The 15,350-nt window shown below is 37.1% G+C and overlaps 1 protein-coding gene across 4 annotated transcripts in view; it reads left to right on the top strand.

Annotated features, from left to right (window-relative positions):
- The window catches only part of STAG2 (STAG2 cohesin complex component), a 78,446-nt gene extending 64,366 nt beyond the window's left edge, over positions 1-14,080 (top strand). For 2 of the 4 annotated variants that reach the window (XM_062007018.1, XM_062007019.1), the window contains exons 25-34: positions 239-378; positions 1,504-1,605; positions 3,718-3,866; positions 4,392-4,520; positions 4,852-5,057; positions 5,437-5,626; positions 5,712-5,822; positions 7,116-7,242; positions 7,577-7,654; positions 10,995-14,080. In XM_062007018.1, the coding sequence (XP_061863002.1) occupies positions 239-378; positions 1,504-1,605; positions 3,718-3,866; positions 4,392-4,520; positions 4,852-5,057; positions 5,437-5,626; positions 5,712-5,822; positions 7,116-7,242; positions 7,577-7,654; positions 10,995-11,018 (1,256 nt within the window). In that variant the 3' untranslated portion in view covers positions 11,019-14,080. The other 2 variants (XM_062007021.1, XM_062007020.1) reach the window with 2 other exon arrangements.
- Positions 14,081-15,350: the final 1,270 nt, after the last annotated feature.

Raw genomic sequence — 15,350 nt, 5'->3', positions numbered from 1 at the left:
AAGCATTTTGTGTTTTGTGAACAGGTAGCACAATCACGGTAAAGATTTGGTTTAATAGTCACAAGTGTATGTGTATCTCTGCAAGGAAGAAACACTTGTCAGTGAGCAATGAAGTGCACTGCTATCAGAATTGACATTTGATTTTCTCATTCCTGACCATTGGCATCACTTTTTATACAAATGCTTGAATATGAAGTATCTTAACCTGGCAGTTTTTTGTGTTCTATACTCTTTCTAGATGGACAGCAGGATGATGAAGCTAGCAAAATTGAAGCATTGCACAAAAGAAGAAATCTACTTGCAGCTTTCTGTAAACTCATTGTATATACTGTGGTGGAAATGAATACAGCTGCAGACATTTTCAAGCAATATATGAAGGTAAATCTGAAGCCTAGTAGTTATACTTCATGAAGCTATTGGAATACAGTAGCTGCAGATATTAAAGCTACTGTGTATTTTTTTCCTTACAAGATAACATTAAAAATGTGAACAATGAAGAACTCTAGAGCTAGTAGTTTGTGGGCCTTTAAAAGTGTGGGGGTTTTTTCTGTAATAAGGGGGAAAAAAAGTTAATGAGATGAGTTTCACAGTTCCTGTGTGTGGGTAGTGGGGAGGGAGGAAGGAAACCTGATAAGTATTTTTATGGTTTTAATTTATTTGGATTTTTTATCCTGATTGATGGTATATTCTTAATTCAGTTTAGCAGGCCTTTTGAGAATCTTCCCACAGAGATCAACTCTATGATGTGTAGCCTCATCAAATAATTTCAGCTTAAACTTTGTAGAAGAGAAAAAGTTGTGTTGAGTTCTACCAACCACTCCTCTAAGTGATCTTTATATCTGTTTCTGTCTTAAATATAAAACTCCCTTCTTGGCTTCTGGGATTCACAGCTGCACTATAATAGGAGTTCTCACTTTGTGAACATGATAGAGCTTTCCTCCTTGGTGATTACCTTGAATTGAAAGTTTGGGCAGCCTGCTTTTTATTTTTCCAAGTGCCCTACATATATTTTGAATCTCTAAATAGCTAATTGAGTCTTTATTGAACCTGAAGTGCATAAAGAACTTAAAGGCCAGCTATCTTCATTGGAAAAATTATGGCTTTGATGCTATCCATAAGTGCTTCTTTCAGCCAAGAAAATATATAACTCCCCACCAGAATTACAGGAGTTATGAAAAAGATCAGATTCTCATCTTGTACCCTGAAGGTCTGAACATGTGTGATTAACAAATGTGTCATGGCCTTGAAGATAAATAGGTCATTGTGCCTCTAAAGTAATAGTAATGGCAAGAATGAAAATGGATGTATTCTTTCTGGGCTTTTTGTCACTTTGGAGGTGGTTTAAGGGTATCATTTTGATGATGTTATGTTTTTTTCCTTTTGAAAATGTAAAAATCTTTTTTAAAGTAACAAATCCTAGTTACTGTTTTATGGAAAGTTCAGGAGTTATGTTTTCAGATAAAATGGAGAAGTTAACCTCTTTCTTTTTTGTATTTTTCCTAGTACTATAATGACTATGGTGATATTATTAAAGAAACAATGAGTAAAACAAGACAGATAGACAAAATCCAGTGTGCTAAAACACTTATTCTCAGCTTGCAGCAGGTAAGAATGGAGTACGGTATTTTTAATGCATGAAATTCCATACTGTAGATTGTGTCCTGTTGTTTAATAGATAGTTTGAAGTATTAATGAAGAAATTCCTACCAAAGGTAGGGATAAATAGGTCTAAATTGAAACACATTTTCTGCAACTATTTGAAACACTGCCACAAGTCTTTCTATAGTTGCCAAATGCTGTGCTGTGTAAAATCTATGAGAGAAGCTGATAAATATATGAATTTAACTTTGTGGTACCATCTCAACTCTAAAACAATAGTTTGTCACGTATTCAGAAAGTATGTTGTGAAACTACTGGTTTACTTTCTCAAGAAGAGATAAACAAGGAAAGACACTTCCTGTCTGTGTAGTAGGGTTATGTCTTTGTTTGGCCTGCTTTGGTTGGTTGGTTTGGTTTGGTTTTGAAAAACTATTCTGACAAATAATGGAAAGTTTCAGTAATTCGGTATTTCTTAATGTTTGGTAGGGGCTTCACCCATCTTTGAAATGAAAACATGACTTAATGCTCTCTTCAGTAAATGAGCTTGTATGGAGACCTGGTGAATTCAGTTGAGGTTAGAGCTGGATTCATCTGCTCACAGGAACCATCTGCATGGTTATTTACAGGATCAGAACAATTAAGCCATGTCTCCAGAAACCACTGTAATCCAACACAGATCTTTGCTCTTGTGGAAAGAAAAAAACTACCCCAGTTTTTCCACTCTCCCCACACTTGGGTTTTGGGGTTTTTTGGTGGGGTTTTTTTTTGACTAGATGTCATAGAGCTGCATAGTGAATGTAAGTCTGGATGTTGATCCTGGTTGAGAACTAACCAGACAAGTGCTTAATGAAGTCCTTAAGCTGGTTTATCTGTATGGATATTGCCAGTACAAGGGAAGATTAAGCCTTTCCTTTTGATAGCAGCATGACTTTAAGTAGCTGATGGAACTGCAGCATAAAATGTGCAACTAAATACTCCTGCAGTGTTTGCAGACTTTTCTCCAGAGTTCACAAATTTTTATGGCATTGGGTAAATGCTATCTTTCTTACTCTCTTTTCTGTCTCGGGAATAATCAACTCCTTACGTTTTAAAGGTCAGTCAGAGGAAGTGAATGCACTCAGTCCAATTACGCGTGGAGTAGGGAGGCAGTTACACAATCCTAATACGGCAACAGGAACAGTAACATGAGGGGACCCAAGTATTACAAACCAACCAAACGAACCCCCCCTCACATGTAGAGCTAAACAGCATGTTTTTCCAGGAGAGTTTCTTAAAGAAACTAACCAGAAAGGAAATACTAGAAATGATAATACATAAAGGGAATGACAAAGTCACGACGAGCTATGCTGACATAGAAGTATGCAACTATGGGCCAAAGTGTATCTAGGAGTGCAAAAGTTAATGTTCATAGTTCTGTTAAGTCTGGTTTTGGTTTATTCTGTGTTATATGAGAGTGTGAAGAGTGAGTGCATTAGACAAAATCAGGAAGCTGTAGAAAAACTTACAGAGAATTGCAATCAAATTCAGTAGAATGAGAAAAGGATTGATCAAAGGGGAAAAAAGATCTAAGAGTGTTCCTGCTTTCCAAATGATGAGTACTTACAGGTCTGATCCTCAGTGGCAAAGCTTCTGGTGTCTTTGGCACTTTCCTGACAACACGTTTCTGGGTTTAGAATTTCTTCCTTATACTTTTATTTTGAAAAGATACAAAAAACAATTCATTAGAAAGTAGTGTGAGAAACTAATAGTCAAGACCAGGTGACAACTAAATTTATTTCTTCTCCATTTGTGTATATGTCAGAGAATTCTGCTAAGTTTTAGTATTCTCGACTTTAGAGCAAACACCATTTAGGGAAATCCTGTGTGGGATCTGTCATCCAGCATGAAGTTTGATGTGTGCTTGGACAGTGTGGGTTTCAAGAATGAGCTCTGAAATGCAGATCCTTCAAGAGTAGCCTTGACCTGGCTTTGCTGAATGTTCGTGTTTGTGTTTTGGGGGTGTTACATTAAAAAAAAAGCTGTAAAACATTTTTTCACTGCAACTTAACTCTGTGTCGATTGGTCCAGAGTTTGGCATAATCTTGTAATAAATGAAAATCTTCCTCTTATTTCACACAGCTTTTCAATGAAATGATTCAAGAAAATGGGTATAATTTTGACAGATCGTCACCGACATTCAGTGGCATAAAGGAACTTGCTCGGCGTTTTGCTTTAACGTTCGGACTGGATCAGTTGAAAACAAGAGAAGCTATTGCTATGTTACACAAGTAATTGTGTGCTTTGTGTTACTTCCCTTTTTGTACATATTTCTTGTAACGTTAAAATACCTTTTCAGAGAAGTTTTTCCAAATCAGTTTGTTAATACAAAATACATCAGCACTGGAGGTGTAGCCCATTTATAAATTACGAGATGACTGCAGTTTTGTCCCTGAACTAAAAACATGTTTATGTACCTACAGCATCATAGTGTAGGCCTGTAAGTGATAACAGTGTTGATGCTGTCATGTGAAAGGATTTTTCATGTCTTACCACTAACAGTAAGAATGGATCCGCTTCACTGTCAGTAGGGGTCATATTGGCCTCATGCTGAACACTTGAATGCAAAGTAGAAACGTTGTGTCCAGATGCATATTAAGAAGAGTGTTCCTTTTTTTTTCCCCCCAGAATATGGAAACATTGAATTACTGCTTTCCTGACATACAGGAAAGATGTTCAGTTTTGATACCTCTCAGTGCTTACAACTTTTTATTTAGTTGATGCTTTACGTGACTCTACTTTTAACTTTTTCTCAGGGATGGCATAGAGTTTGCTTTTAAGGAGCCTAATCCACAAGGTGAGAGCCACCCACCGCTAAATTTGGCATTTCTTGATATTCTGAGTGAGTTCTCCTCCAAACTTCTCAGACAAGACAAAAGAACAGTGTAAGTATTTTCTTAATATTCTCAATATTTAAAATAATAACTCTGAAAGACATGTGTCTGAATAAATATTTGTGTGTACCTCCTAAAGTGGAATCTTTGACATATCAAGATAATTTTACACTAATGCAGTCAAGTTATAGTCACAAGGAAAAATTGTTTTTACCTTTGTTCTCCTGGTGAGTGAATAGATATTCTACATTTGCTGTTGTTATTCCTTTTTGTTACTTAGATGAGGAGCACTGGGTGTTAATTCCAGTAGTTTCTTACCATGACATGCTGACATCTTCTTACAGATATTTTGCATCTTTGTAATTATTTTTTCCATTTAAAGGTATGTTTACTTGGAGAAGTTTATGACCTTTCAGATGTCTCTACGAAGAGAAGATGTGTGGCTTCCTCTCATGTCCTACAGAAATTCTTTATTAGCTGGTGGGGATGATGATACTATGTCAGTGATTAGTGGAATTAGTAGTCGAGGATCTACAGTAAGAAATAAGAAGACAAAGCCAGCAACAGGAAAACGGAAAGTACCTGAAGGTAGAACTTTTCTCATCTTAAAATTTGCTGGAGTAGATATTGATAAAAACTACACATGTTGATCTCTGTCTGTTAGCTTGAGTGAGTTTGTCATTTAAATGTAACTTCTGTGCATGTAAATGTCATAGTGGGAGAACTTCATTCCAAGAGTCTGACTAGCACTGATTTAGAAGGAAAGTAAGGTGCTACACTGTGTTAAGTCACAGAACATGAAAGGATTTGAAATACTCTAGCCAGTGGTTATAGATGTGTCTGTGGGGCACACGTAAGGCTCTGTAGCAAAAAGTGAAGAAATGATCCTCAGTAAGCAGAAAGTGCATTTAAGTCATATTGAAGCCATCCGCTTTAGACTAGTTTGGTGTTTCGTGTTTTCTTCCAGCTGAAGAAAGCAGCAGTAGTGACAGTATGTGGCTGAACAGGGAGCAGACAATGCACACACCAGTCATGATGCAGACACCTCAGCTTACTTCCACAATAATGAGGGAGCCCAAGAGATTGCGACCTGAAGAAAATTACATGGGTGTCTATCCTATGCAGCCTGAACACCACCAAGCTCCCCTCGATTACAAGTACGTAGATGAGTAGGTCTGCTTTGTGTTAGTGTTCATACACAAAACCAGTTCATGTTTAAAATAGAATAATGGTCTTTTTAAGCACGCAAGTAACGTGGATGTTGGCTCAAAGGCAACAGGAAGAAGCCGCGCGACAACAGGAGAGGGCAGCGATGAACTACGTCAAGCTGAGAACCAACTTGCAACATGCTATGTGAGTTGAGAATTTAATATTCCTTCAGTGCTTTGGGAAGGGTTTCTGAAATGCAGTGTTACTCCTATATCTTCTAAGAGGGATTCATTTGCAGCATGTGAAACATCTTTATAGATATTCCTAACTGCAGAGTCATTTCTTTAAATAGAATGTAAAGAATTGAGTTCTAAAATAGATGTGGGAAGCAGAAAGTTTCTGCTCAGTTCAATTGTACTGTTTCTTTCTACTTTGACTTCTGAGTTGTAAGCTTAGAGTTCAGCTGCTTTTTCACTTAGAAAAAGTATTCCTTTTAAAGAAACTACTTGCTTCAGCATTTCTGTGATCAGTACAGATTTTGTCTGACCTCAACTGATACCAAAGCTGAAAGGAATCCTGTAGTACCAGTTTTTGGAGATTTTCCCAACCCAAACAAACAAAAACCTTGTGGTCCTTCTTATTGTGAATAAAGATGAAGACCTTCTTAAATGAACATTGTCCTTCAGAGGTCATGGATTCTTACTGTGGTGTCACTTCATTGTCATTCAGCATGTGGGCATTTTAACATGCACACTAATGAAAACATGTTTTAGAGCTAGTTTAGCTGAGGGATGACTAGTGTAGAAATTCTCTGCTTTATAAACTGTCCTTCTACAGAAGAAAAGTACAAGTTGTAAACTAAAACCATGGACATCTCTATTGAGCTTTACGTCTTTGCCCTTATTTGTAATTCTTTGATATCAGCACTTTATGTAGCATGGTTTCAGTGTTTGATGTTCTTCTTTTTACTATAGTGACACCAGTTACACTTCTTACAAGGTCTGATGTTGCATGTAGAAGTTGAGAGGAAGGAGGATGAAGGACTGTGTGAGACTATCTGAAGATGGATTTATGCATCCATTTTCTTACACGGGCATTCTTTCTTGCCTTGATATAATGCAGAGAACAATTTTCCTTTAGGTAGCAGAACTTGAGTTCTTTCTCATTTGAGCATAAATACTTGTGGGGAAATTGGGTGTGGTTTTGGTCTGCTTATCAGTTCCCACAGGCTCTTAGAATACCCATTTAGAGATGTACCACAAAGTTCCAGAAGTTGATCTTTGTTAGTTTTCTCCCTTGTTCTTAGTATTGGCTAACTGGTTAAATTCTGGCTTTCTGTAATAGTGCTTAGGCATTTAGTTAGTAACTTAGTTTCTTTTCTGTCTAATGGAATTATCACTTGTTAGCAGTTCCTTACTGAACATTGGCTTTTTAAATACTCAGATGAAGCTTAACTTGATTTAGTGCTGACCAGTATGCTTTTTCTTTTCATTGCAGTCGACGTGGCACAAGTCTAATGGAAGATGACGAAGAGCCAATTGTTGAAGATGTGATGATGTCTTCAGAAGGGCGGATTGAAGACCTCAATGAAGGCATGGATTTTGACACCATGGACATAGACCTAGTAAGAGATTTACTTGTCTTTTTAGTGGGCCTTGGGTTTGTATTTCTGCTCCTAAAGTAGGATGCTTGAATCAAATTTTATTATTGGTGAAACAGAAAAATCTTGTTGGTCTCTGCATTGCTCCTGCTGTGTCACTGTCTGTGTACAAGCACTATCTGTTCAAACTACCATACAGAAACCAACAACGCTTCCTTATCTTAGTGAGATGGGCATTTGTCCCCTGTAAATTCTTACCCCTTCAGAGTTAAGATTAATTTCTTACAGTTTAAAACCTCTGGTTTGGGGTCTTTTTTTGAAATTGCACTTAACACGTCTCTTTGCTTGTTTTCTAAAGCCACCATCAAAGAACAGGAGAGAAAGAACGGAGCTAAAACCAGATTTCTTTGACCCCGCTTCAATCATGGATGAATCGGTAGGTTAACTTATGTAAGAGGAAAATAATGTCAAGTCAGTCTTAATGTTAACAATACTTCAGATTTTAAATGTAACAAACAAAATCTTTAGGTTGTCTTCGTTAGAGTATTTTGGCAGACTGGTACAGTCAATGAAATATTTTATGCTGTAACTCAGCGTTACAAAGTCTAAGGTAGTCAGTGTTCTTTGCAAGTTTATAGGGGTTTTTTTGGTAATACTTTATATATAGCTATGTAAAAATCAAAAGCCTTTGAATCTGAGAAGAAAACACACGTGGCATGGAGAAGTCCCTTGCAGAGATTGGTAGCAGAGAGCTTTAAAAGAAATAAAAAATTGTGCATACACGATATTAAAGGCAAGTTTCCTGTTGTGGTGAGTTTAGCTGAGTGACTCTGTCGTTACCAATAGTCAGCATTTGGATGGTTTGCTTTTTTTTAATTGGCATATATGCTTTTGTACGTAAGATAATGGAGAAAATAGAGACGATACAGATGCCTGTTTATAGAGACGAGAGGTATTTTTTCTTTCCATATAAAGTTTTAGGTCCAAAACATCCGAAGTCTATAGTTTCTGCTTGCAGTTGCCCTTTTTTCCGACTTCATAAATCTGCAGTCTCTATTCTCTTTAAAAATCTGCATGAGGGATTCCTTCTGTCTTGAACCACTCGTAATGTATGCAGCCATTTTTGACCTTGTGTAGCTGGTACAAAATTACACTGGAAATAACAAGCTGCAGCAAGCCAGCAGAGGACAGTGCAACAAGGCTTCTTGGGAATCTTGGACAGCTTGGTGGAATTTGGAAGACGGTTATGTATTTTTTTACAGTATTGTTGCAGCGTGAACCTGTTCTTGTTCTGGGAGAAAAAAGACGTTTTCAATACTGTTTTAAATGCAAATCCACATATTTTGTACTGGTAGGCATTTGCTTTAGTGGTAATGAAGCAGATTAGGTTGTGCATCTAGTTGTTGTGTGTTCTGTTCTTGAAGTAACAGCACGAAAGCATATCACTTGTTTTCTGACATGATTTTAAACTTCCCTTCTTGATTTTTTTAATGGATCAATCTGTGAAATACCAGTAATTCTTTTATTCTGACAATGTTGAAAATTTGGTCTTGCATTTAATTGATTTCAGAAACCTTTCCACTTCTCAGTTTCTAAGACTCGTTCAGAGCAGTCGTAATAGGTTTACCGTTAGCTAGGTTTCTTTCCTGTTTGTTTGTCGTTCCTCATGCCCCGGGAGCGCAGGGTTTGCTCGGTGCTGCTCGGCTGCAGTGTGGGAGTAGCTCCACATGATGGCAGCCGCTTACAGTCGCATTGCTCTGCAAGCGTTCAGAGCCCGGGCGCTGGCAGAACACGCTATCTTCTGTCCGTCTGCACGGAGGGAGCAATGGTGTGCTGAAATGAGTTGGTGCAGTCAAGGGGGCACCATCTAGCAAACCTTCCTCCCGGGCAGGACTCGGGAAGGGTGGTGATCCTGAAAGCAGGACTGTAGAAAACAGCTGCATCGCAGAACACAGCTGCTCTTTAAGTATCAGCCCCACTAAACAAATTCAGCTGCCTAAATGGGGAAAGCTCTGCTGATAGTGTAGGAGACAGCATGAATCCACATTAAATCAGAGACGAATTATCAGTCAGTATTTTAAATGTAAAAACCCCTGATTTCAGAACTGCAAAAAAAAAATCTGCTCTGAATAAGTTGATTTGCTTTATTCATCCAGTTTCTTTCAGAGGTCCGTTACTCTGGAAGTTGTTGCACTTGTTTTTAATAGACTTATACATAATAAAACTGTTTAATATATGCAAATGCACGTGATTTATGATCAAAATTTTAGTCTCTCTTTTCCTTTTTTGATGTGTCCCATTATTGCTGGCACCAGAAGCAGTTGTGTCTTAGTGTGCTGTATTGTATGACACGTCTAAAGGATATTTAACACCAAGAACAGTGCAAAGGCAAGTCAGGGTCATAGAATCATGGAATGGTAGGGGTTGGAAGGGACCTTTAGAGATCATCCAGTCCAACCTCCTGCAGAAGCAGGGTCACCTAGATCAGGTCACACAGGAATATGTCCAGGAGGGTCTTAAAGACCTCCAAGGAAGGAGCCTCCACACCCTCCCTGGGCAGCCTGTGCCAGGGCTCCCTCACCTCACAGTGAAATAGTTTTTTCTGATTTTTAAATGGGGCTTTTTGTGTTCCAGCTTCATCCCATCACCCCTTGCCCTGTTGCTAGCTACATTAGAAAAAAGGGATGTCTCAATCTCCTGACACCCACCATTAAGATACTTGTTAAATATTAATGAGACCCCCTGCAGTCTCCTCTTCTACATACTAAAGAGCCCCAGATCCCACAGCTTTTCCTCATATGGAAGAGCTCCAGTCCCTTGATCATCTTGGTGGCCCTGTGCTGGCCTCTCTGCAGCAGTTCCCTAGACACAGGACTCCAGATGAGGCCTCACCAGGGCACAGTAGTGGGGGAGGAGAACTTCCCTTGTCCTGCAGCCCACACTCTTCTTGATGCATTCAGTATTAGTTTGTAAACAGGTAAATGTGAACAGCAGTGTTAGGGTTCAGGAAAATTAAGTCTCTCATGCTGCTTCATGATTTTTATGAGGTCTTATAAAGGCTTGGACAGTCACGAGATCTGAACGATCTGGGGTTTTTCTTTTGGCCATACCTCCTTCCATTGACATAAACTCTAAGGCTTGCTTCCACGTGGGAAGTGGAAACTGATTCTTTGTTTCAGGAAATCTTCTTTTCACTGAATTGCCCAGTCTCCCAGGTGACAGGGTTTTTATTTTACCTGCTTATCATTTGAGGTTTTTTATAAATTCACCGTCTGTGTCCCCAGCAGAGTTAATGTATTTGCTGAGTATTGTTTGTGTCCTAGCTAGCTGCTGCCAGATGACCTGTTGTTTTTATGAACACGGGCTCAGCAGCAGCCAGACAGTGTATGGAGTGTTTTGTCCCAGGCTTAGTTACTGGAAACTTGATTTCCAGTTAAGGCTTGTAGAATGTCATTGTTAAAGAAGTCTGTTAGGCAACTAACTAAAAGTTATTTTGCATCTAATTACCTAAAATAATTAAAGCACAATCTTTATTACATTCCTACTGCACCGAGATAATTTCAAGTGTGGGAAAGCTATTTTCTAGTGAACGAGGGGCCCTTTTCATATTCCTATATAAATCAGAAGTGTGGTCAATCTGGTTTGGAGGAAAAATAAACTTATAATGCCTTAACATATCTTTAAGTGTCTTAATCTTAAATCATATACTAATTGCTTTGTTTTTGTTAAATGTGTAGTAGACAACAAATTGACACCATTTCTAACTTTTTTTTTAGGTTCTTGGGGTGTCAATGTTTTAATACCAGAGCAGCAAATAAATCAGTGGTGAAGTCATTTTCTAAGTGGAAGAGGAAGTTTTTCAATACAAAATTGTGGTAGATACAGTGAAATTCTGAACAGATTTTTCTCTAAGGAGAATGACATGCTTTCAAGATCAAGTGCATTGAAGGGGCAGTTTTGTTTGCCTGAAAAAATATAACAATGTAAAGGACAAGTAAACAATTTGAGGATAAGCTACACTTTCTGTTGGGGGAAAAAACCAACAACTCAATATTTTATTTATGTGCTATCAGTTTATTTCTGGATCATAAGAAGTATTCCCTCAGAGTTTCAATCTTAACAGTTTGAGAGGTGTTTGGTACAGATTTGAGGCCCTCTCTATACATTTGCTGGCTTTACTAAACAATCATGAGCTCTGCTGGATTGCTGTTTACATCCACAAACTGAAATAATAGATTAATTGGTTTCCTTACAGTGCTAGAACCAGAAGAGTTGTCAGTATTTTAAATTGAATGCAAACTTCAGTAACGGAAGGTTTGTATTAATTAATCACGGGGGGAAAAAAAACCAAACCCAACCCATAATGCAGAATTTTAACAGCTTTTTAATCTAAACCACACTTTTATTCCAAAAGCTTCATGCTAGCCTTCTTGGAAAGGTCCATAAACTATAACTATGAGAAGGTAACAGACCTCAGTCATGCTTGCCCATTACCAACCCTGAAAGTTTGCTTGTCCTTTAAGAAAAATGTAATGTTGTGAAATTCCTTCCAGTAGTGCCACTGTATTTTGTCTCCAAATAAAAGAAGCTTATTGTAGTATGTTTGCAGAAAAATTCTAAACAAAAATTATACAGCTTATTAGAGTGTGGGAATAGGGATCTAAATTTTAAATAAAATTATATATATATATAAATTGGTGCTGATTTTATAATTGCGCAGTTTGTTTAGTTTTTTCTTACTTTTAAATTCCAACTTAAAATTATGAGGTTTCAGAAATATATTGAAAGTTTAACAATGTTTAAAAATAGAAGAGCATGAGAATTCATGCTTTAAAAATGATTTTTAAATTTGTATTTTATATTGTTTTATCTATCTGTCTTTGCAAGCAGTCTTCAGGTTAAAGATACTTCTAACAGGTTACAGTACATTTCCTCTGTATGTAAATTAGATTGGATAATAGAAACTCATAAACAACCCATAATATTCTTTGAAAGCTAAGCTTTAAACTTCATTTTGTGTCCATTCACAAATAAATTAAATTTGGTCTAAAACAGAAAGTGGATCTATGCCATTTTGCCATCGACTCATTTTGCAAGGCTTAGGCAGCTAGACATCATTTTAAAGGAAATATTAACTTATATTACATATGTATATTTTTTGTCAGTTGTCTCTCAGTTCTCGAGGTATATTATTTTAATCATTCCATGCCTTAATATGCTTGCAATACAAGAATCTTCCCCGAACGGGTGAACACGAAAAGGCTTCCTGTTTTTAGACTCAGAAATTAAACATTCGGCTGTGGTAGCCAAAAACCATAGATTATCTAAAGGATCATGATAAATATAATTATTTTACTAAGTCATGAGGTAACAGCAAACTCAAACCTAGATCTGCCTAACTCATTTTACATAAATAAATACTCTCATGTCTAAAAGTACTGCCTATATTGTTTTTCACACCACTGCATTTAATAGAACTGCTGAGAGGACTGTATATATGATTTTAAACTTAAGTTGATTTTTCTTACTCTTGAAGGAGTGTTTCTTTGTGAAAGCAGTTCTTACAGCTTTGTTTTCAACCAGCTAAAAATGTTTTATATATTTACCTTAACCTGTTGTCCTCCACATTCTATTGTCCTAATTGTACTGTTTTCTGATTTGTATTTATGTCTTGAGACAGTAACTTTTTGAATAAAAATAAACCTACAGTATGTTGTATGTTTGATCTTTTTAAATCGGGGTTAGGGGAGGACACTGAAGAAAGGGGTATGAGTAATGCAAATGTTATGTTTATAGAAATCAAAATCTTTTTCCATGTCTTTTAAGTGTTTGTCTCAGAGTTGGGATAATGTATGAAAAACTGCACTGTTTTATATTTGTAATAAATTGTACAAGTTTTTAAAATGTGAATAAAGCACTAATTGGGTAATAATTTAAAGTAGAAAAGTTAATGCAATCATGATTGTTTTAAATATGCTTTAATTTGAGATAAACTTGTGAAAAGAATTAGTGTAAATACAGAGTGAGCTTTTCAAGAGGTTAGTACCTGCAAATAAAATTTTTAAAATTTGTATAGAACTTTTACATGCCAAGAAATCAATGGTTAATTATTTTTGTGTTACGTTTTCTAAAGGTGTATCAATAGCCTTTCTGTTGGTTTCTTTTTCCTATTACCTTTTATCGGAATGCTTTGGATTCGGGCCTTGGAAATACTGTGCATAGGCCAACTGAAATGCCACTAAAAGCGTGTGTGACCTTCCAGTTCTTACCTTTATCATATACCTGGTGAACATTTTGAGTTTAATCAGAGAAATGAGGGGAAAAACCCTAAATGTCTTCTCCCCTTCCAGTCCTCTCTCCAACTGCTGAGCAGCTCCGGCTGTGTGGTGGAAACTCCTTTCTGTTACAAGGCGTTTTTAAAGGAGTCGTTTTAAAATCTGAGAGATAGTACTGCTAATCCTTGCTAATGTAACTTTGGATGCTTTTAAAAATTATTATTATTATTATTACAAATGTTCATTCCTGTCTCTAAATCCTGCTGTAAGTTCAATAGTATCTTGTGGAAATGGTTTTAGTAGGTTCTAAGCTTATAACACAAGAAAAATGCCATCACTATATAATGTAAAGTCTGTTCTAGTTATACCATTTTGGGACAAAAGCCTGTAAATGAAAGAAATTTGAGTTTTGAAGAGATGTGTGATTAAAAATGTAGACAACAACAAACAATTCAGAGTGAGTAAAGCCTGTCCTCTAGTTTACCAAAGAGGCCACAGAGAAGATACTGATGCAGAGTGAGATTCAAAGAACTAGTCTTCACGTATTCTGTAAAAAGTATTTCTTGATATTAAACAACCAAAGACAATATGTAAGAAGTTAGTGATTGCTGTTGTTTGTTTGTTTTTTTTCCTTGGGGTGATGTGGTGCCAATTTCTGTAGCTTGTCAGAGCCAGTGAATCCCCATCTTCTCTAATCTTGGTATGGCTAAATATTTACCTCTTTAAAATTTACTCCTCTCTGCTTTTCTGATAGTTTACACATACACTTGTCCTGGTGTGGGATTTCAGGATACCAATACTGCTAACTTCCTAACCAAAACACTGAGTTCTTTGAGATCCACGGGAGTGTCTCACTGCTTTTCAATCCATAGCTGCCTTATTTAATGTTATTAGCCTGATGAATGTCACGGGCTGGTTAATTCTTTAAAGCATTTGAAGCACAATTGGTTCTTTAAAAATACACTTACTCCTGTTAAACTGCTTTAATTTAATGTTCTTTAATGAAATGCATCTTATGCCACTCCGTGGTAGTTTGATATTCTCAACCACCTCTAGTACTGAGATTCTTTAACTTGTGACACTGGCATCAAAAAGGGTGTCTTTGAGGGTGGGTGATGACACATACTTGGAGAACAAGGTAATGTGGGTCAGTACTACTCTCTAACAATAATTCTATTAAGATAGCAATTCGGTGCCAATGTTGCCTGTCATTTTCCTCAGCTGTGTCTCTCCTGTATCCCTCCTTCAGTTTCCTCAGCTCTCTTCAGTATTTCTTTGATTAAATTTTGATTTTCATATTTTAAAAAATGAACAGCTGAGTGTTGATTCTTAGAGGTTTTATAAGTAAGTCCCTTCCAACTAGTGATTCTGTTGTTCTGGGACGGGTTTGTTTTTTGTAGCTACTGGTGGGTTTTATAGCTTTAAATCGTGGTGGTTGGGTGGTAAGAACCGGTGAGGGTGCCCAGAAGGATGCTCCAGAGCACGCTGAAGCAATTGAATGGATGGATAGATGGATGGTTGCCCCACATGAAAACCTCCCTCTGCTTCTGGAGAGTACATGCAGGTCCTTGTAATATAGTCAGGCTTCCCAAACCTGATTGTGTAATTTCTGCTAAGCTTGTCAGAGCATTTTTTGATTGGAAGAGAAAAGACTGTCGTATTTTGCCTTTGTTAACTGCTTTTGTCAAAGAAAAAGCTGCAGATACCAGTTTTAAAAGTGAGATCTGTGTTCAGCTGATAGCAGCTTGAATTCTGCACTTTTAGAAAGCCTATTAATACAGTAAAATACAAACTCAAAATAATAAAACCTCTAGGGGACCCAGAAGACATCACGTTGGGAGGAGAATGTGAGGTTGG

The sequence above is a fragment of the Colius striatus genome, chromosome 13 (genome assembly GCF_028858725.1).
Source record: "Colius striatus isolate bColStr4 chromosome 13, bColStr4.1.hap1, whole genome shotgun sequence".
NCBI classification, from domain to species: Eukaryota; Metazoa; Chordata; class Aves; order Coliiformes; family Coliidae; genus Colius; species Colius striatus.
The sequence above is the reverse complement of the archived record's forward strand: the minus strand, read 5'-3'. Positions and strand labels throughout refer to the sequence as shown.